This window comes from Oncorhynchus gorbuscha, linkage group LG08 (genome assembly GCF_021184085.1).
Source record: "Oncorhynchus gorbuscha isolate QuinsamMale2020 ecotype Even-year linkage group LG08, OgorEven_v1.0, whole genome shotgun sequence".
NCBI classification, from domain to species: domain Eukaryota; kingdom Metazoa; phylum Chordata; class Actinopteri; order Salmoniformes; family Salmonidae; genus Oncorhynchus; species Oncorhynchus gorbuscha.
In genome coordinates, this window is record NC_060180.1 from 46538016 (window position 1) to 46559485 (window position 21470).

Consider the following 21470-nt stretch of genomic DNA (forward strand, 5'->3'; position numbering starts at 1 on the left):
TCCTCTTCTTGCCTGCCCCAACTGCAGCCTCAGGTGGATCAGGACAAGATTCAGCTCCCTGAACAGCTGCTGTGCGGGACAGGTGCTCTTGTCTTTGAATGTGTGGGGTTACAAGTGCCTTTCCCAGCTGCTCCGGGAACACCCTCCTCTTGTTCTGCTTATCAGGAATCTAGGTATGGTTGATCTTGTTCCATATCATGAAGGCATTGTATGAGGACACATCAATGATGTTATGGAAGATGACCAGGGGCCAGCGGACAGTCATCCTCCTGCAGCTGTAAGTTCCAATCACCTTGTCCAGGTTGTCCACGCCTCCTTTGTTGTGGTTGTAGTCCAGGATGATGGCTGGCTTCCTGTCCTCACCATCACTGATATCAGCCGTTTTGTGCACTGTGTTCAGAAGGACCACGTTCTTGTTCCTCTTTGGGAGGTAAGAAACTAGAGTGGTGGTGGGGGTGAAGGAAAACTTTAATGAGAAGGCCTCTCTCCCCCTTGTTGTGAGGAGTGCAGGGGGGAGCTCAGGCTTGTTCTTTCTAACTGTGCCAACCATGGCAATATTCCTCTTCAGGAGCTACTGTCTGAGTTCATAAGAGGTGAAGAAATTGTCACGTGACATTGTGCCCCCTCAGTCCATCTGTCACATCAAACACAACCAGTATCCCCTGGTTCTTCTCCGGGCCACCACTGGTCGGCTTCCCTGTGTAGACTTGCATCTTTCAAGCGTAGCTGGATTGTGTGTCACAGGCCACCCATATCTTGATGCCATACTTTGCTGGCTTGCTGGGCTTATACTGCCTGAAAGGACAGCGACCTTTTGACAATAGAGATTACTATCAGTAATTAGTATCAGTGTCACAGAAAACAATCACGTAAATCAATGATATTACAGCAATACATAATAAAATGAACAGTGACAATCACTTACATTACAGATGGATGGAACCAGTTGCTCATCCACTGTTACTTCAGGCCCAGGGTTGTAGAGGTATGGTAGACGCTCCACCCACTGCTCCCAGACCTCTCTTACGGCCGCCAGTTTGTCTCACACGTCTTGCAGGTCTTGACTCATCAAATCGTAGCATTCTTGAGAAAGTGTGAAAGACTTTCAGTGGCATCGTGGCACTGAAAATCACCTTTCCACTCGCTGCATCCCAGAGATGACATGTGGCCTCGCCTTGGGACCTAAACACACTCCCTAAGATTAGCAGCCCTGTGTAGGCACGCAGGTCAATCTCATCCATCCTTTTCCGTTGTCTCCATATTTACGGAAACCCTCCAAATTTGTAATCTCCAGGATAATTTTTTCGATGGCCGGTGGGATGAACATGTAGAATGTTGAGGTGATGTCATGGGCAACTGCATGTCCTGTGTGCCCTGAGGTCATCCTTATGACATTTTGTGCTGCCTTCCTGCCCTGGTTGTCATATGGTGACAAGGACCATGTTATTTTGCTGTTCTTTGACAAAAATGTCTCTCCTTCAGCTTGGGGGATTTCTTCTTCATCTGAAGATGATGCATCGTGCTCTAGGTTGTATTCTTCCCCATCTTCTTCTTCAGATACCTCTTCTAAATCATTGTTCTCTTGTTCCTCCTGGACATCTGAACATGCACAAGAACGTTTTAGTTTTGTGTGTGTGTGTGTGTGTGTGTGTGTGTGTGTGTGTGTGTGTGTGTGTGTGTGTGTGTGTGTGTGTGTGTGTGTGTGTGTGTGTGTGTGTGTGTGTGTGTGTGTGTGTGTGTGTGTGTGTGTGTGTGGTGCAGGGTCAAAATTGCCCCTAAGACAATCTTTGTACCCTGGTGGTGTACAGCTTTCATGGAAATATGAACAAAGACAATGTTTCACTTTTTATTAGGAAAAGTAATCAAATTTCAAGTTGAAAAAAGATCATTTCGGGGCTTCGCTCTGCTGTTAATAGTGGCGTGTAATTTTTGTCCCTGAAGACAACACAAGGGTTAAAGATTGTTTTATAGTTAATATGTACTTTTTTGTCATTATATACAATCATTAAAAAAATAATAATAATACAAAATTGACAACTAAAAAAATTACTTATGAAAAGTTGTTTAGCACAATTCGTGTTTCCGACCTAGTGTTTACTTTTTCGAAGGAGGTTTCTTAGCTCCCCCCTTAGCACCTCCTTTTGCACCTCCTCCTTTCTCCCCTTCTCTACTCTTCTTCCCTTTTTCTTCACTTGCTTCTCCTTTCTTTCCTCCCCCTTTTTCCCCTTTTTCTCCCTTTTCCCCTTTTTTGTTAGCAGATCCCTCCTTTTCATCATCCTTTCCCTCCTTGGCACCCTTTCCCTCTTTCTTCTCCTTGGTCTTCTTCCCCCCCTTTTCACCGTCCACTTTTCCCGAGACTGTTGTCACCTCTTCTTTTTTCTCCACAACTACAGCTGGAGGAAGGACAAAAAAGCACAAGGGGAAACAATCACTTGGAGGCCGCGACAACAACGTTTGTTATCATCAAGATCCCTTCCTGCAATAATATGTGGAGAGCAAAATGTAGAATCCAGGCAAAGTGGGTCATAGTATTGTAATGAATGTGCATCTGTCTCTCTACATTCTAATGAACACAGCCTATTTTTTTCTACTAATGTGGTTTCATAAGTATACTGGGCTGGTTGGGAAACAAATTATGGGGATTTGAAATCGACAAATATTTGATGAATGAAAATGTCAATCTACCAGAAGGCTGTGGAGGACTATAGGCATGCTGCCCTCCATTGATAATGACAAACATACCAATCCAGATGGCCTCTAAAGCACAACATCAAAATAACCATGTTTGTTCTATGCAGTGAGTTTTGTTTGCTCCACCTCTGAGAACGAACTGAAATGTAAGGTGAACACAAGTCAAGGAATGAGACTTTACTGCAAAGCAAATAGATCCATAAACATGTGGAAATCATTGAGAAGGTAGATGGGTATATCCCTTCCACAATCCAGCATATCCATACACATGTATGTGGATATCTTTTTATTTTTCAAAGGCAAACATCATTTGGAGATACATGCAATCAGTTACAACCAAGCATTTCAAACAGCATTAAGACCGAGACTGCGTGCGTGTCTTGCAACATCCCCTCCAGGCATGAGAGGACTTCTACAATGAGAAATTCAACAGCTCCCACTTGTCACAATCGAGAGCTGTGAGGATTTCCTCCCCATGCCTCCCCTCCATGACACCCATGGTGAACCCCTCAGTGTGCTAGTTTCTGCTCTAGGGAGAACTCCTGCTGAGAGGGAGATGGTACTACTGCTTTTTACCACACCTTCTTAGTACAGTAGCAGGGGCAGACATCTGTAGACACTAAATAGACCAGGCGGGCAAGGGAACTGCTTCTAGGGAAGCCGGGGTGATTGTCTTTTATACATCACCACTAGAGCAGTGGTTCCCAACTCCCGTCCACCAGTATCCCCAATAGCATACATTTTTTGTTGTAGCCCCGGACAAGCTCGCCTGATTCAACTCGTTGAGGGCTTGGTGATTAGTTGACAAGTTGTCTGGAGCTACAAAAAAAAAATGTGTGCTGTTGAGGGTAATGAAACACACACAAGAACAGGAGTTGGGAAACATTGCACTAGAGAGTGTAGACATAACCCGTTTGGGTAACGCTCCACATCAAGTGTCTCTATTAATTATGTGTTGATACTGTACCTTACATGGGTACAGGGTAGAGTAAGTACACTGTTCAATTCGGACTAGAAATGATTATCTGTAATACCCATCTGTGGAATGTGTAACACAAGTCATTTTAGATTCATGAACACACTCAAACGAATTCTCGCCTCCTCTCACCCCAGAATTATTGCTTTAGATTTCAGATGAATGAACTACACAATCCGTCAATTTGCGCAAACAGTCAAATACAATCCACTGTGTGTACCCTGCACCCAAATGTTCAGTTCCACTGTACCAGCCGATGTAATTACTGTGTAAATAGAGTCAAGCCACTTGTGACCACTTTATCGTCCTCCATCCCGCTGTGACGTCCCAAGGCTACGACTCCTCTCGCTGATGGTGTTATTTTCTCCATCCGAGAAGACACACACTCACACAAAACACACTCTCTGGTGGTGATGTTCAGTCCGTCGGAGGCTGAGGTGCAACACGCTCACACTCCTGACCCCTCTTTGCATGAGGAGATCGTTTGGCAACCAGAATAACCCTCAGAATTAGTATTTTATTAGCCCCCCCCCCGTTAGCTACTGCTAAAGCAGCAGCTACTCTTCCTGGGGTCCACAGAAAACAAAAAACATGACATAGTACAGGACATTAATAGACAAGTACACCACAAGGACGGAACGACATACATTTGAAATACAGTAAGTATACACGCTTTCATACATGCGTGGTCTCATAATCATGTTGTTCATAGACGCTACTAAATCCAAGTGGAACACACAACAACTCAAATAGAAATGCAATAACAAGGAGATGCATTGAAAATAGGCTTGACACTTTTAGCTAAATTCCCCTGACATGAATATGGCAACTTTGTTTCTATAGATACGGCCGCCCCTTAATGGGTATCCTGGAGTAAAGTAGAGATTTTTTACACCTGCGTTGGGTTTCCTGGGGTAACATGTCATCTCTCCCAGATGACCCTACACCTCTGTGTGGCACTAAGATGTGTAAGAAATGTGTGCGTGTGGATCTGTGACTATGCATGTGTGCCTGCGTGAGTTTGTCCTTGTGGACTGTATAGGGAAAGGTGTGCGGAAGTGAGAAGGTTGCGGTGGACCCTGTCTGACAGCATGCCTCAGGAGGCTCTTGACCCACCGGAGAACTGACACAACTCAGAGCAATGACAGATGATCAACGTGTGCTGGAACGATGTCTACTTTTCATTTTAATAGCTTTATCCATATGGCAAAGAATGGGGGAAGTTGCACTACGTCCCTAGTCCTCGCCCTCAGCGTTGCCTCCTGTCCGGTATTTGCTCTACCATCTCCTACGAATGTCAAATGTTCTCACAGACGTTATCTTTCTCATGATCACTTCTATCCAGGCTGTCTGAAACAACGTTGGTTTTTAGGTCATGTAGGTAAAAGTGGTGAGTAAAACGTCTGCGGGTGACGTTATGTCAGTGCTCTCAGAGACACTTTGTTGTGGATGAATTATTCGGGTTAAACATTGTGGTCAATGCCCAGAATGGAATCTTATTGATCAGGAGATGCAATAACCATAAGTATATAGTAATAACTCATTCATATTATAGTAATAACTGTTTCTAACTGAATATATTCTCAATAATATGTTGGATTATATGGCCAGGAAATTTGCATACACTCTCTGCACAAATACTTGCACATAGCTATCGGGTCAGGCGTTACAGAGTTGCATATTTTAAATGGCATACTTCACTCATTACTTAATTAGTGGAAGGCGGCCCTGGAACACTTACTATTTGCTGGAGAACTCACTATCTCTTGAGTCTCCACGATTATAAAACATCTGTTTATCCTTTTCCTTTATAAATGGCAGACACCCTCTTTCTCCCTCTCTCCCTTTCGCTCTCTCCACTCTCTCTCTCCCTTTAACCTCTCTCCACTCTCTCTCTCTCCCTTTCGCTCTCTCTCCAGTCTCTCTCTCCCTTTCGCTCTCTCCAGTCTCCCTCTCCCTTTTGCTCCCTCTCCCTTTCGCTCTCTCTCCCTTTCGCTCTCTCTCGCTCTCAGCACATGGTTGATACTTATAAGTTCACGGCAGAGGTTTTGCTGGGGAAATAAATGCATATTAACCCCAGTATCCCCTGATGCTGCATTATAATATACAGAGATGGATGTGAGATTATGTACTCTTTCCCATAGGTTATGATTTCTCTAATGGATTAAGCTTGTCTCTGACTGACACGCTCATTATGGTAGTAATCCACAATACAAAGTCAGTCCCAAAATACATTTTATCCATAATGATTGTAAAATAATAATACAGTCCCCTCCTGTACTCCCTGTTCACCCATGACTACATGGCCAGGCACGACTCCAACACCATCACTAAGTTTGCCGACGACACAACAGTGGTCACCGACAATGATGAGACAGCCTATAGGGAGGTCAGAGACCTGGCCTTGTGGTGCCAGAATAACAACTTCTCCCTCAACGTGATCAAGACAAAGGAGAGGATTGTGGACTACAGGAAAAGGAGGACCAAGCACGCCCCCCATTCTAATTAACTGGGCTGTAGTGGAGCAGGTTGAGAGCTTTACGTTCCTTGGTGTCCACATCACCAACAAACTATTATGGTCTAAACACACCAAGACAGTCGTGAAAAGGGCACGACAAAGCCTATTCCCCCACAAGAGACTGAAAAGATTTGGCATGGGTCCTCAGATCCTCAAAATGTTATACAGCTGCACCATCGAGAGCATCCTGGCAGGTTGCATCACTGCTTGGTAAGGCAACTGCTCGGTCTCCGCCTGCAAGGCACTGCAGAGGGTAGTGCATATGGCCCAGTACATCACTGGGGCCAAGTTTTCTGCCATCTAGGACCTCTAAACCAGGAGGTGTCAGAGGAAGGCCGTAAAAATGGTCAAAGACTCCAGCCATTCTAGTCATATACTGTTCTCTCTGCTATCGCACGGCAAGCGGTAGCTGAGTGCCAAGTCTAGGTCCAAAAGGCTTCTACCCTAAAGCCATAAGACTCCTGAACAGCATTGCCCCCTCCCCCCCTCCCCTATTTTACGCTGCTGCAACTCTCTGATTTTTATCTATGCATAGTCACTTTAACTCTACCTACATGTACATGTTACCTCACTAACCTGTACCCTTGCACATTTTTTTTATTTTTAAATTTTTTTACCTTTATTTAACTAGGCAAGTCAGTTAAGAACAAATTCTTATTTTCAATGACGGCCTAGGAACAGTGGGTTAACTGCCTGTTCAGGGGCAGAACGACAGATTTGTACCTTGTCAGCTCAGGGGTTTGAACTTGCAACCTTCCAGTTACTAGTCCAACGCTTTAACCACTAGGCTACCCTGCCGCCCCACATTGACGCTGTACCGGTACCCCCTGTATATAGCCTCCACATTGACTCTGTACCGGTACCCCCTGTATATAGCCTCCACATTGACTATAGACCGGTACCCCCTGTATATAGCCTCCACATTGACTCTGTACCGGTACCCCCTGTATATAGCCTCCACATTGACTCTGTACCGGTACCCCCTGTATATAGCCTCCACATTGACTCTGTACCGGTACCCCCTGTATATAGCCTCCACATTGACTCTGTACCGGTACCCCCTGTATATAGCCTCCACATTGACTCTGTACCGGTACCCCCTGTATATAGCCTCCAAATTGACTCTGTACCGGTACCCCTGTATATAGCCTCCACATTGACTCTGTACCGGTACCCCCTGTATATAGCCTCCACATTGACTCTGTACCGGTACCCCTGTATATAGCCTCCACATTGACTCTGTACCGGTACCCCTTGTATATAGCCTCCACATTGACTCTGTACCGGTACCCCCTGTATATAGCCTCCACATTGACTCTGTACCGGTACCCCCTGTATATAGCCTCCACATTGACTCTGTACCGGTACCCCCTGTATATAGCCTCCACATTGACTCTGTACCGGTACCCCTGTATATAGCCTCCACATTGACTCTGTACCGGTACCCCTGTATATAGCCTCCACATTGACTCTGTACCGGTACCCCTGTATATAGCCTCCACATTGACTCTGTACCGGTACCCCCTGTATATAGCCTCCACATTGACTCTGTACCGGTACCCCTGTATATAGCCTCCACATTGACTCTGTACCGGTACCCCCGGTATATAGCCTCCACATTGACTCTGTACCGGTACCCCCTGTATATAGCCTCCACATTGACTCTGTACCGGTACCCCCTGTATATAGCCTCCACATTGAAGCTGTCCCGGTACCCCCTGTATATAGCCTCCACATTGAAGCTGTCCCGGTACCCCCTGTATATAGCCTCCACATTGACTCTGTACCGGTACCCCCTGTATATAGCCTCCACATTGACTCTGTACCGGTACCACCTGTATATAGCCTCGCTACTGTTATTTTTACCGCTGCTCTTTAACTATTTATTTACATTTTTTACTTCTCTTTTTTTTTTTTACTTAACACTTGTTTTTCTTAAAACTGCATGGTTGATTAAGGGCTTGTTAGTAAGCATTTTCACTGTAAGGTTTACACCTGTTGCATTCGGCGCATGTGACAAATCAAATTTGATTTGATTTGATATTCCAGACCTATGTATGTCCACGTAAGCCTGTGTGATACTTCAAGAGGACAGATGGTATGGACAGAAACACACCCTCCTGGATCAGACAGAAAGACAGAGATAAATGACAAGTACAGTATGTCAGTGACCCCCAACCTTAGACGTGGATGAACTTGACATGGTGTGCAGGCATTATCCCCCCCCCCCATACTAAAACATGCGATTCAACTAATAATTAAGACATTGTTGGTGCAAGGTTGAGAAAGAAAAGCCTGTGTACCTTGTAGCTCTCCAGGACCAGGGTTGGTTGTCATGGGTGTTACTGTATAAGCTTACATAAAAGATCATAGATGTGTTTATACAAAGCCAAGATTACAGATTGAGTCAGAGAAGGAGAAAGAGAGAAGTGAATAGACAACGAGTGACAGCCGTAGGCATGCAACATCAACGTCAGAAGCCTTCATCTCTACTTTTTCATCATCCACATTTGCAGTTCTGTGTCCAATGTACAATCAATGTATTATCGACAAGGACGAGTATATCAACAAAAAGCATTTGAAGTATGTAACACATGCAACTATTACTCTTCAGCAGGCAACATTCTCCACAATGTTAATGCCATTCTTTCTAGGAAGTAGCGATGAACGCTGATCTATTAAGTTAACTATTGTATACAACTATTCAATGCTTTTCTGTGATTTACTGAATCCTGAGCTGCAAGTTCCAATGTTCCCTCTAGTGGATAGCCCTCTTTGTCAGAATATAAATAGGAATGTGGAGAGAGGGAAGGTGAGAAGAGATACGGAAGAGAAGGAGGGAGGTAATCCAGTCTCAGGCTGAGTGAGGGGGAAAGGAGAGAGGAGAAGGAGGGAGGAATGTCATCCCGTCTCGGGCTGAGTGAGGGGGCCAGTGAGCTCCTCCTCCTCTCTCACCACTGGGAGCTGGCTGCTGCTGGCGCTGCGAGCCTGGACCTGCTCAGAGACGGTCGAGAGGGACACAGTGTCCGGGAGAGCTGGAGGGACAGGATGAAGAGGAAGACGGGGAGGAGGGGGGAGGAGGGGGGGTGGAGGGGGAGGAAAATAAGGAGGATGAAGAGGGAGGTGGAAGAAGAGGAAAGGGAATAACTCAAAGAAGAGAGGATGAAAGAAAGGGTTTGGAGAGGAAGATGCAGGTCAAAGGGAAGGGATAGGGTTGGAAGATGAAAGATTGAAGGAGGAAGAAGTCAAAGAGAAGGCATGAAAGTTAGAACCGTTGAAAAGGAAGAGACCGACACTGACATAGAGGCCCTATAATTAGAGCTATTAGAGCACTGCGTTGCTAAAATAGAAGTCAGTTCTATTTGTGACACTTAACGAGGTGCAAGTCCTACCTCTCCCATCTCCTCATTGGTTTATAGAAGCAGATACCCACGTGCCATCTCCTCATTGGTTATACCCACGTGGGTGATTGAAAGAAGGACAGGGTGGTAGTGGTAATTCACCTTATTATGAAAGTTAGATGCCAATAGCCATATAAAGTCCAAAGAAGAAAAAGCCTGGAAGGAGGAGAGATGACTAGAAACAATTCGGATGACCGTTTTATGTGTGGATTAATTGTCGGAGTAGAGGACCTTGTGCATTTCAGGTAAAATAACAACTCAACATTTATATCCCAGGACAAATTAACTAGCAACAACAAGCTAGCTAAATAGGACAAATTAGCTAGAAACTGCAAGCTATCTAGCTAAATTGCCATAAATGTTTAATGCTTTTTGACCTGTACCCAAATTAATATCATTGGTACAGAGTTTGTTTTGATATTTCAACCTGTGTGTCGTGATCACATTTGGTGTGTAGGGACAAAATCAATTTGCTCATGATGCCGCACACGCACATCCGGTCTGGGCATGGTATAAGTCGCTTTTGACAAAAGTGTGTGCTAAATGGCATATATTATTTATGCACAGTGTACAAAACATTAGGAACACCTTGGTAGTATTGAGCTACACCCACTTTTGCCCTCAGAACAGCCTCAATTTGTCTGGGTATGGACTCTACAAGGTGTCGAAAGCATTCCACTGGCCCATTTCGACTCCAATGCTTCCCACTGTTGTGTCAAGTTGGCTGGATGTCCTTTGGGTGGTGGACCATTCTTGATACACACAGGAAACCCAGCAGCATTGCAGTTCTTGACACACTCAAACTGGTACAAACTGATCAATTATTTGTCTTGCCCATTCACCCTCTGAATGGCACACACAAACAATCCATGTCTCAATTGTTTTAAGGTCTAAATATCCTTATTTAACCTGTCTCCTCCCCTTCATCTACACTATTTGAAGTGGATTCAACATGTGACATCAATAAGGGATCCGAGATTTCACCTGGACTCGCCGTGTCAGTCCATGGAAGGAGAATGTGTTCCTAATGTTTTTTACACTCAGAGTATATTTTACTGTATTCATTCATCCAGAGAGTTTTTTTTATCACCCTGTGAGGACAAGACTATTTATTTGAGTATGTAGACTCAATCTACATCTTCAATCATATAAGACAGGGAAATATGCCACCTTAAACTAAATCAAAACACTGGTTGCATCCAGAGTGTCAGACCAAGATCTGTGTTATCCATCAGAAATAAGAGAAAAATATATATTAGCTCTGCATGGTTAGAGTGTGTTGATCCATTAGCATAATGTGATGAAATCTAAGAGAAACATTCAAACTAATGAATACAAAAGCTGTCAGGGGCCCATTCGTGTTAAAACCGTGTCAAGCCACTATTGATCTCCTGCTTTATCAAAAGGCCTAGCAGGTGACATTTCATCAATAGCATATAAAACTCGCCCAGCAGTTCCCTGTCTACTCTCCTTTGAAAAACTCTCTGAAATCAAACACAGGGTAGTTCTTAAGAGTAGAGTAAGTAAATAAAAGGTGCACACATCTCTAGTTGAGGTGCTTACTAATAGAAGGTAAATGTAACACATTAAAAAATAAGTCTCACACTTTAATCTAGCCTTGCTGTGGATTTTAAAAGTGCTAAAGTTCATAGGACGTTGAGAGTAGAGACTTTTGTCATAGGGAGTAGGGATGTCCTAAAATGTACACTACACCTACCTCCCAGAGACTTCGGTCATAGGGAGTAGGGATGTCCTAAAATGTACACCACACCTAGGTCCTAGGGACTTTTGTCATAGGGAGTAGGGATGTCCTAAAATGTGCATCGCACATTTTAGAAGTGCATCACTTACCTCCTGGGATCTCTGTGAGCTCGTTGAGAGGAGGCACAGTCTCCAGTGTGTTGGCGTAGTCCTTAGCTGCTACTCTCTGAGCATGTCGCGCCTCTATCTCCTTCTTCGTCCTGGGGATACGGCATTTGAAGATGCAGCATAAGGTGATGACTTGCAAATGGAGAAGGTGGGCGAGAAAGAGAGAGATAAGAGAAAAATGTATTTCCCATGTGGAATATTATTTGCTTGTATCTGAAGTACAAATGGATATGTGATTGAACTAGACACTACTGTCACAACGCTGTCACATAACAGTTTTACAGCTATTAGCATTTAAAGTGGGCTACAAAGTATTTGGACAGTGAACCATTTTTTTGTGTTGCTTTGGCTCTGTACTCCAGCACTTTGGATTTTAAATGATACAATGACTATGGGGTTAAAGTGCAACTATCAGCTTTAACTTTGAGGTATGTTCATCCATATCGGGTGAACCGTTTGTGTTTAGTCCCTTCATTTGAAGGGGCCAAAAATATTTGGACAAATTCACTTAGTCAAAAGTGAAGTATATGGTCCCATATTCCTAGCCCGCAATGACTACATCAAGGTTGTGTCTCTACAAACTTGTTGGATGCATTTGCTGTTTGTTTTGGTTGTGTTTCAGATTATTTTGTGCCCAATAGAAATGTATGTTAAATAATGTATTGTGCCATTTTGGAGTCACTTTTATTGTGAATAAGAATAGAAAATGTTTCCAAACACTTCCACATTCATGTGGATGCTACCATGTTTACGGATAATCCTGAATGAATTGTGAATAATGATGAGTGAGAAGGTTACAGCTGCACAAATATCACCCACTCCCCCCCCAAAATGCCAACCTCCCATGTAACTGTAATGGTGAGAGGTTAGCATGTCTTCGGGGTATGATATTTGTGCGTCTATCTTTCTCACTCATCATTGTTCACGATTCATTTAGGACTATCATTTCAAATCCAAAGTTCTGGAGTACAGAGCCAAAACAACAATGAAAATAATGGTCACTGTCCCAATACTTTTGGAATTCACTGTATATTACTGTATAGTGACACTTCAATATCAGATATTATCAGACTACTTTCCTTTTTGTTGATTCGGTCTCTGTCATGGCATGGTTTAGTTATTACTGTTTAGATGTCCGATGAGTTATGACTAAAATAGCATGTCATTTTTGTCTTGTGTACTGTTGTCCTCCTCCTCCCCTTATTGAACCATGCATCTTGTGGTCGATAAAATAAACATAAACTGACAATACCATGACCATTTGGAGCCCTCCCTCACAATAACCATCATGACAATTCAGCAAATTATATGCATGTCCATGTATCATGTGATCTATCTGTTCGGTATGCAAACTTGTTGGACTATGCAGACAAATAGCTGAGCCGAAGCATTGTACCTTGACTGACGGACTAATTTGTACATTCATTTTTACTAATGTGATTTATATAAATAGAATTGGACGATGGAGGATTGATGTGAAAATCCTAGGCATTTGTATATTTATTTAAATATTCATTTCATAAATAGTCTTGAATGTCTGGCAGATATACTACTATGACAGGTTTAGAGAAATACTTACTGACTGCTAGAATAAACATAGAGAAGATACCAATGACTTGCCATAACCGCAGTCCCCAGAATACAACTGTTTCTGAAGTGACTGGGTCTGGCTTCTTTGGGGGATCTGTCGGTAAAAGCTGTAGGAGGGAAAAAAGAGACAATATTTGCATGAGTACATTATCGTGTCATCTAGACAGGTACTCTTCAAATCACTCTGCTGTTTGATAGTCTTCACGACAGTTAGTTAAATGTTATTTGGACCAATACCGCAATTGATTCAAATATCAATCTGATTGAGAGAATAATATTCTTCTCCTCCGCTCAGTTTCTGAAGAGACACACGGTGGCAAGACAATTGGAGGAAAGGCAGAGGTGTAAAAGACAAATTGATGTCACTGTAAGGATATGGAAAAGCATGAGACAGGGAAGAAGGGCTTGGGATAAAACACTGAAATAGAGGATTTCGTGGATCACGCAGAATGTGAAACATGCCAAGTCGGGTGTTATCACTCATGATGTCTTAGTCCTCTGAATATGTCAGTCAACCTGAGGACACTAGTGGGGGAGTGCCACAACCTTAAGCCTAAAAAAATGAACTTAAATCTGCCTCAAAAACCATCTCAACAATGGAGAACAATGGGTTGAAATGGAAAGATGACTGTCTGAAAAAAAGATAAAGGGACAACAAAACAACAGCATTTTAACTGAGCAAGAACATAAAAGCACAAAATAGACCAATCTCTTTGAACACTAGACACTGTCTCCTGTCTTGTTCCCAATTTGAATTGTTATGTCGACTCTTTCACCTTTTTCATAACTTTGGCTGAGAAGCTGGTAATACAATGCTGGAAAGTCACGGGATGCTGCGAAATACCGCAAGAACATAATACAAACAAAATAATTGTCTCACTGAGTAAATGGCAATGATCTAGGAAAATGAATCACACATGGCACAAAGAGTGAAGGTTAAAAAAAGGGAAGACTTTAATGAATATTGTCTACCCCACACATATAGATGTTTGATCTTCATTTGACCAGTTTTGTTGCAGGAGTAAAATTATCTTGTAGAAGGAGGATTTGATTATTCAACGAAAAAGTGAACATTTCCAACATGGACATTTGTTTTGATAGGCTACAGTAGGCTATAGTTTAGGTGTGAGATTTAAGGGAGAGAAAGAGACTTGCAGTTTTTTTTGTGAATTTATGTAGATCGTGAGGCTCATTTAAATTTCTTAGGGATGATTTAAATAATGCTGACTGGGGTTTCGTACTGTAGGTCAAACTACTCATACACAGTCCAAGACGCATAATGAAGAAGCTATAAATATTAAACAACAAGAAATTAATCAAGATAGATAAGATAGCAACGCTCTCAGATCTGCCTCGACGTTTGTAGCCCACATCCTTGACATCACAATTAGACTACAATCCGAGGTTTATGCTGTATTATTAAGAATCATAATTTTGATGAATTCAAAGCCCTGGTGTTAAGCCTTAGAGACCCCATGCAGTCTTTTTATTTTATTTTTTAAATCATCACTAATACATTTCAAATAAATCACTGCGTGTATTTATTTCATAAAATCCAAAATAATTTTTGATCATTTCATTGAGCCTGTAATTGCTGTTGAAATGCTCAGTCTGATTGTGTGGGCGTGTTGACACAAATGTAAATATATTTACATACACAGCCCTGATTGGCGGATAGGATTGTCTAGACTCTAGAGCAGTGGTTCTAAAACTTTTTATAGTCCCATACCCTTCAAACGTTCAACATCCAGCTGCTTACCCCCTCTAGCACCAGGGTCAGCGCACTCTCAAATGTTGTTTTTTTGCCATCATTATAAGCCTGCCACACACACACACTATACGATACATTTATTCAACATAAGAATGAGTGTGAGGTTTTGTCACAACCCGGATTGTGGGAAGTGACAAAGAGCTCTTGTAGGACCAGGGCACAAATAATAATACAATAATAATCAACATTTTGCTCTTTATTTAGCCATCTTACATACAAAAATTGTGAATCACTCACCACAGGTCATTTTCCACACACAGTCTGTGCTTGTATTTTGTTTTCATGCTTGTGCTGGCCGAGAATCCACTCTCAAATAGGTACGTGGTTGCAAAGGGCATCAGCGTTTTAAGAGCGCAATTTGCCAATACTCTGAGCGCAGACCTATCCAGAAATCTGTCAGTGGCTTCTGATTAAATAACATTTTCACAGAATCGCTTGTTGCTATTTCGATGAGGCTCCATTGTTGGGATATCAGTAAGTGGACTGGAGTCATGGCATGAAAGGAATAACGAATCCAGATCAAATAAAATTGTATTTGTCACCTTACAGTGAAATGCTTTCTTGCAAGCCCTTAACCAACAATGAGGTTTAAAGAAAATACCTACAACAAACAAAAAAAATACAAAAAAGTTAGAGATAAGAATAACAAATAATTAAAGAGCAGCAGTAAATAACAATAGCAAGACTCTACACAGGGGGTACCGGTACAGAGTCAATGTGCAGGGCACTGTGTCGAGGTAATTGAGGTAATATGTACATGTAGGTTGTCACGGCTTCCGCCGAAGTTGCCGGCACTACCGGTGTAGGCTACGAGAGGATGTTTCTTTGGGAGCTGGCCTGCAGGGACACCACCCTTACATTCGACCAGCTGGTGGACCTATACATCCGGCTGGACATGCTGTTGGCCACCTGCGGACGTCCGGATCGGGTCCGTCAGTTCCATCCCCCAGCACCTCCGATCCGAAACCTATGGAGCTAGGAGGTGCTGTGCTGAGGGGGACCGGAGGGGGGCTTTTCCCTCCGCCACCTGTGGCCGCAGAGGGCACACTGCTGGTAGGTGCTAGGGAGGTTCCCAAGGGAGTCGAGGCAGCAGGTAGGGCACTGTCGGACCACCCCAGGTGAGTAGGCACCAAACTCACCAAGAGCTCCCTGTTGCTCACATGTTTGTGTTTATAGAATTTCCTGTTCATAGAGTTTTCCATGCATTCCCAGCATACAACTTTATTGGCCGTTCATTTGCACAGGGGATCCCTATTGTTCCTGTTGATATGCCCTTCCCTGTGCATGCCTTAGATGGTCATCCATTAGGGTCAGGGCTGATTAGGGAGGCCACCGCTCCACTATGTATGATAACGCAGTGGGGTCATGAGGAGAGAATTAGGATCTTCCTTATTGATTCTCCTGCATTTCCCATGGTGCTTGGCCTTCCCTGGTTGGCCTATCATGACCCCACTATTTCGTGGCAACAGAGGGCTCTCAAGGAATGGTCACGTAAGTGCTCAGGGAGGTGTGTAGGTGTTTCCATCGGTGCGACTACGGTGGATAGTCCAGACCAGGTCTCCACCGTGCACATCCTCTCTGAATATGACGATTTGGCTGAACTACCACCCCATCGACGGGGGGATTGTGCGATAAATCTCCTGGTAGACGCAGCACTTCTCAGGAGTCGTGTACCCCATGTCACAGGAGGAGACAGAGGCTATGGAAACATGTGTCACGAATCTCTGGGCAGGGATACATTCTGCCTTCCACTTCACCTGCCTCCTCGAGTTTCCTTTTTGTGAAGACGAAGGACTGAGGTTTATGTCCGTGTATTGACTACGAGGTATCAATCAGATCACTGTGAGGTGCAGTTACCCGCTGCCTCTCATAGCCGGTGCGATCGAGTCAATGCACGGGGCACACTTCTTCACAAAATTGGATCTCAGGAGCGCTTACAATCCAATCTGGTGCATATCCGGGAGGGGGATGAGTGGAAGACAACATTTAGTACCACCTCTGGGCACTATGAGTACCTCGTCATGCCATACGGGTTGATGAATGCTCCATCAGTCTTCCTGGCCTTTGTAGACAAAATTTTCCGGGACCAGCACGGGCAGGGTGTAGTGGTGTATATCGACGACATTGTCCTTGGTGCGCAGGGTGCTTGGTCAACTGTTGGAGCATGACTTGTACGTTAAGGCTGAGAAATGTCTGTTCTTCCAACAGTCCATCTCCTTCCTAGGGTACCGCCTTTCCACGTCAGGGTTGGAGATGGAAAGTGACCGCATTTCAGCCGTGCGTAATTGGCCGACTCCAACCACGGTAAAGGAGGTGCAGCGGTTCTTAGGGTTTGCCAACTACTACCGGAGGTTTATCGGGGCTTTGGTCAGGTAGCGGCACCCATTACCTCTTTGCTTAAGGGTGGACTTTTTTTTAGACCCCCACAAGTCTGGTTCATCCTTGGGAGCAATTTCCAAATGCATAGCGGTACTATGTTCATCTGTACAAACAATGGTACGCAAGTATAAACACAATGGGACCACGCAGCTGTCATACCACTCAGGAAGGAGACGTGTTCTGTCTCCTAGAGGTGGACATACTTTGGTGTGAAAAGTGCAAATTAATCCCAGAAAAACAGCAAATGACACTGTTAATATGCTGGAGGAAACAGGTACACAAGTAGCTATACCCACAGTAAAACGAGTCCTATATCGACATAACCTGAAAGGCCGCTCCAGCAATGAAGAAGCCACTGGTCCAAAACCGCCATTAAAAAAAAGCCAGACTACGGATTGCAACTGCACATGGGGACAAGGATCGTACTTTTTGGAGAAATGTCCTCTGGTCTGATGAAACAAAAATAGAACTGTTTGGCCATAATGACCATCGTTATGTTTGGAGGAATAAGGGGGAGGCTTGGAAGCTGAAGAACACCATCCCAACCATAAAGCACTGGGCTGGCAGCATCATGTTGTGGGGGTGTTTTGCTGCAGGAGGATTGGTGCACTTCACAAAATAGATGGCTTCATGAGGATGGAAAATTATGTGGATATATTGAAGCAACATCTCAAGACATCAGTCAGGAAGTTAAAGCTTGGTCGCAAATGGGTTTCCAAATGGACAATGACCCTAACCATATTGCCAAAGTTTTTGCCAAAGTAATGGCAAAATGGCTTAAGGACAACAAAGTCAAGATATTGGAGTGGCCATCACAAAGCCATGACCTCAATACTATAGAAAATTTGTAGGCAGAACTGAAAAAGCGTGTGCGAGTAAGGAGGCCAAACAAACCTGACTCAGTTACACCGGCTCTGTCAGGAGGAATGGGCCAAAATTCACCCAACTTATTGTGGGAAGCATGTGGAAGGCTACCCAAAATGTTTGACGGAAGTTAAAACAATTTAAAGGCAATGCTACCAAATATTAATTGATTGTATGTAAACTTCTGAGCCACTTGTTATGCAGGTGAATGAGGACCCAAAAGCGACTTGGTGAAAACAGTGTCTTTATTCCAGTAAAGGAAATATGCAATACTCCTAGACAAAACGGAGCGGTAAACAAAGCATAAAAAACTAATTCCACTCGTAGTGACGAGGACAGACTGGAGACTCGACCATAAACTGTAGGTTGCCTCGGGAAGGCACCGACCGTAGCAGACTCAGACACCTGCTCACACGCAGCATCTGAGGGAAACACGACACGACAGGGCGAGACAAAGACACAGCACGGTGAACAATATACAAGGATCCGACAGGACAGAAACGGAAGACAAGGGGAGAAATAGGGACTCTAATCAGAGGGCAAGATACGGAACAGGTGTGAAAAGATTAGATGATTGATTAGGGGAATAGGAACAGCTGGGAGCAGGAACGGAACGATAGAGAGAGGAGAGAGAGGGAGGGGGAGAGAGAGAGAGGGATAGAAAAAGGGAACAAACCTAATAAGACCAGCAGGGGGAAACGAACAGAAGGGAAAGCATAATGACAAGACAATATAAGACAAAACATGACAGTACCCCCCCACTCACCGAGCGCCTCCTGGCGCTCTCGAGGAGGAACACTGGCGGCAACGGAGGAAATCATAGATCACAAACGGTCCAGCACGTCCCGAGAAAGAACCCAACTCCTCTCCTCAGGACCGTAACGAAAAACGATAAAAAGGGAAACTAGGGTACTACTCTAAAAAAAAAATGAGACACGGGTAGAGAACTGAAAGCTTTAGAGCAAACAGGACCAAACAGGCCAGGAGAGTAACAACTAGGGACAGACTGAGACACAGCAAGGGCAGGAACAAGAACTGAGACACAGGGAACAGACTGAGACCCAGCAAGACCAGGAGCAGAAGCAGAAAAAAATTACCAGACTTATTCTGCGCGCAGTCCGAACACGCAGCCACGAAACGGCGCGTGTCACGCTCCTGAGTAGGCCACCAAAACCGCTGGCGAATAGAAGCAAGCGTACCCCGAACGCCGGGATGGCCAGCTAACTTGGCAGAGTGAGCCCACTGAAGAACAGCCAGACGAGTAGAAACAGGAACGAAAAGAAGGTTACTAGGACAAGCGCGCGGCGACGCAGTGTGTGTGAGTGCTTGCTTAACCTGTCTCTCAATTCCCCAGACAGTCAACCCGACAACACGCCCAACAGGAAGGATCCCCTCGGGATCGGTAGAAGCCACAGAAGAACTAAAGAGACGGGATAAAGCATGAGGCTTGGTGTTCTTAGTACCCGGGCAATAAGAAATAACAAACTCGAAACGAGCGAAAAACAACGCCCAACGAGCATGACGCGCATTCAGTCGTTTGGCAGAACGGATGTACTCAAGGTTCTTTTGGTCAGTCCAAACGACAAAAGGAACGGTCGCCCCCTCCAACCACTGTCGCCATTTGCCTAGGGCTAAAGGGATGGCGAGCAGTTCGCGGTTAGCCACATCATAGTTACGTTCCGACGGTGACAGGCGATGAGAAAAATACGCACAAGGGTGGACCCCATCGTCAGTATCGGAGCGCTGGGACAGAATGGCTCCCACGCCCAGCCCCGACGCGTCAACCTCAACAATAAACTGTTTAGTGACGTCAGGTGCAACAAGGATAGGAGCGGATGCAAAACGCTTCTTGAGGAGATCAGAACAACAATCATACGACCGGTGAGGAGGAAGGGAGTTGGCTCTGGACCGACTGAAGACCGAGCGCAGATCATGATATTCCTCCGGCACTCCTGTCAAATCACCAGGTTCCTCCTGAGAAGAGGGGACAGAACAAACAGGAGGAATAGCAGACATTAAACACTTCACATGACAAGAAACGTTCCAGGAAAGGATAGAATTACTAGACCAATCAAAAGAAGGATTATGACACACTAGCCAGGGATGACCCAAAACAACAGGTGTAAAAGGTGAACAAAAAATCAAAAAGAAATGGTCTCACTATGGTTACCAGATACAGTGAGGGTTAAAGGTAGGGTTTCACATAATATACTGGGGAGAGGACTACCATCCAAGGCGAACATGACCGTGGGCTCCCTAACTGTCTGAGAGGAATGTCATGTTCCCGAGCCCAGGCTTCGTCCATAAAACAGCCCTCCGCCCCAGAGTCTATTAATGCACTGCAGGAGGCTGCCGATCCGGTCCAGCGTAGATGGACCGGTAAGGTAGTACAGGTACTTGACGGAGAGGACCGTCTAGTAGCGCTTATCAGTCGCCCTCCGCTTACTGATGAGCTCTGGCCTTTAACTGGACATGAAATGACAAAATGACCAGCGGAACCGCAATAGAGACAGAGGCGGTTGGTGATTCTCCGTTCCCTCTCCTTAGTCGAAATGCGAATACCCCCAGCTGCATGGGCTCAACACCAGAGTCAGTGGGGAAAGATGGTAGTGTCGGAGAGAGGGGAGACACAGTTAACGCGAGCTCTCTTCTATGAGCTCGGTGACGAAGATCTACCCGTCGTTCAATGCGAATAGCGAGTTCAATCAAAGAATCCACGCTGGATGGAACCTCCCGAGAGAGAATCTCATCCTTAACCTTAGCGTGGAGTCCCTCCAGAAAACGAGCGAGCAACGCCTGCTCGTTCCAGTTACTGGAGGCAGCAAGAGTGCGAAACTCTATAGAGTAATCCGTTATGGATCGATTACCTTGACATAGGGAAGACAGGGACCAGGAAGCTTCTTTCCCAAAAACTGAACGATCAAAAACCCTTATCATCTCCTCTTTAAAGTTCAGATAATTGTTAGTACACTCAGCGCTTGCCTCCCAGATAGCTGTGCCCCACTGCCGAGCCCGACCAGTAAGGAGTGATATGACGTAGGCAATCCGAGCTCTCTCTCTTGAGTATGTGTTGGGTTGGAGAGAGAACACTATATCACACTGGGTGAGAAAGGACTGGCACTCAGTGGGCTGCCCAGAATAACATGGTGGGTTATTAACCCTAGGTTCCGGAGGCTCGGAAGACCCGGAAGTAGCTGGTGGCACGAGACGAAGACTCTGATACTGTCCTGAGAGGTCGGAGACCTGAGCGGCCAGGGTCTCAACGGCATGCCGAGCTGCAGACAATTCCTGCTCGTGTCTGCCGAGCATCGCTCCCTGGAACTCGAGAGTAGAGTAGAGAGAATCCATAGTCGCTGGGTCCATTCTTGGTCAGACACTTCTGTTATGCAGGTGAGTGAGGACCCAAAAGCG

At 44.7% G+C, this 21470-nt stretch overlaps 1 protein-coding gene across 2 annotated transcripts in view; it reads right to left on the reverse strand.

The window, feature by feature from the left end:
* Positions 1–1830: 1830 nt before the first annotated feature.
* Positions 1831–21470, reverse strand: part of LOC124040887 (transmembrane inner ear expressed protein-like) — a 31232-nt gene continuing 11592 nt past the window's right edge. The window contains exons 2-4 of one of the 2 annotated variants that reach the window (XM_046357996.1): positions 13035–13152; positions 11438–11587; positions 1831–2393 (exon numbers count right to left, since the gene is read on the reverse strand). In XM_046357996.1, coding sequence (XP_046213952.1) covers positions 2095–2393; positions 11438–11587; positions 13035–13152 — 567 coding nt within the window. In that variant the 3' untranslated portion in view covers positions 1831–2094. Of the gene's footprint in view, positions 2394–8934; positions 9221–11437; positions 11588–13034; positions 13153–21470 lie in introns of those variants that run through there. The other variant, XM_046357997.1, reaches the window with a different exon arrangement.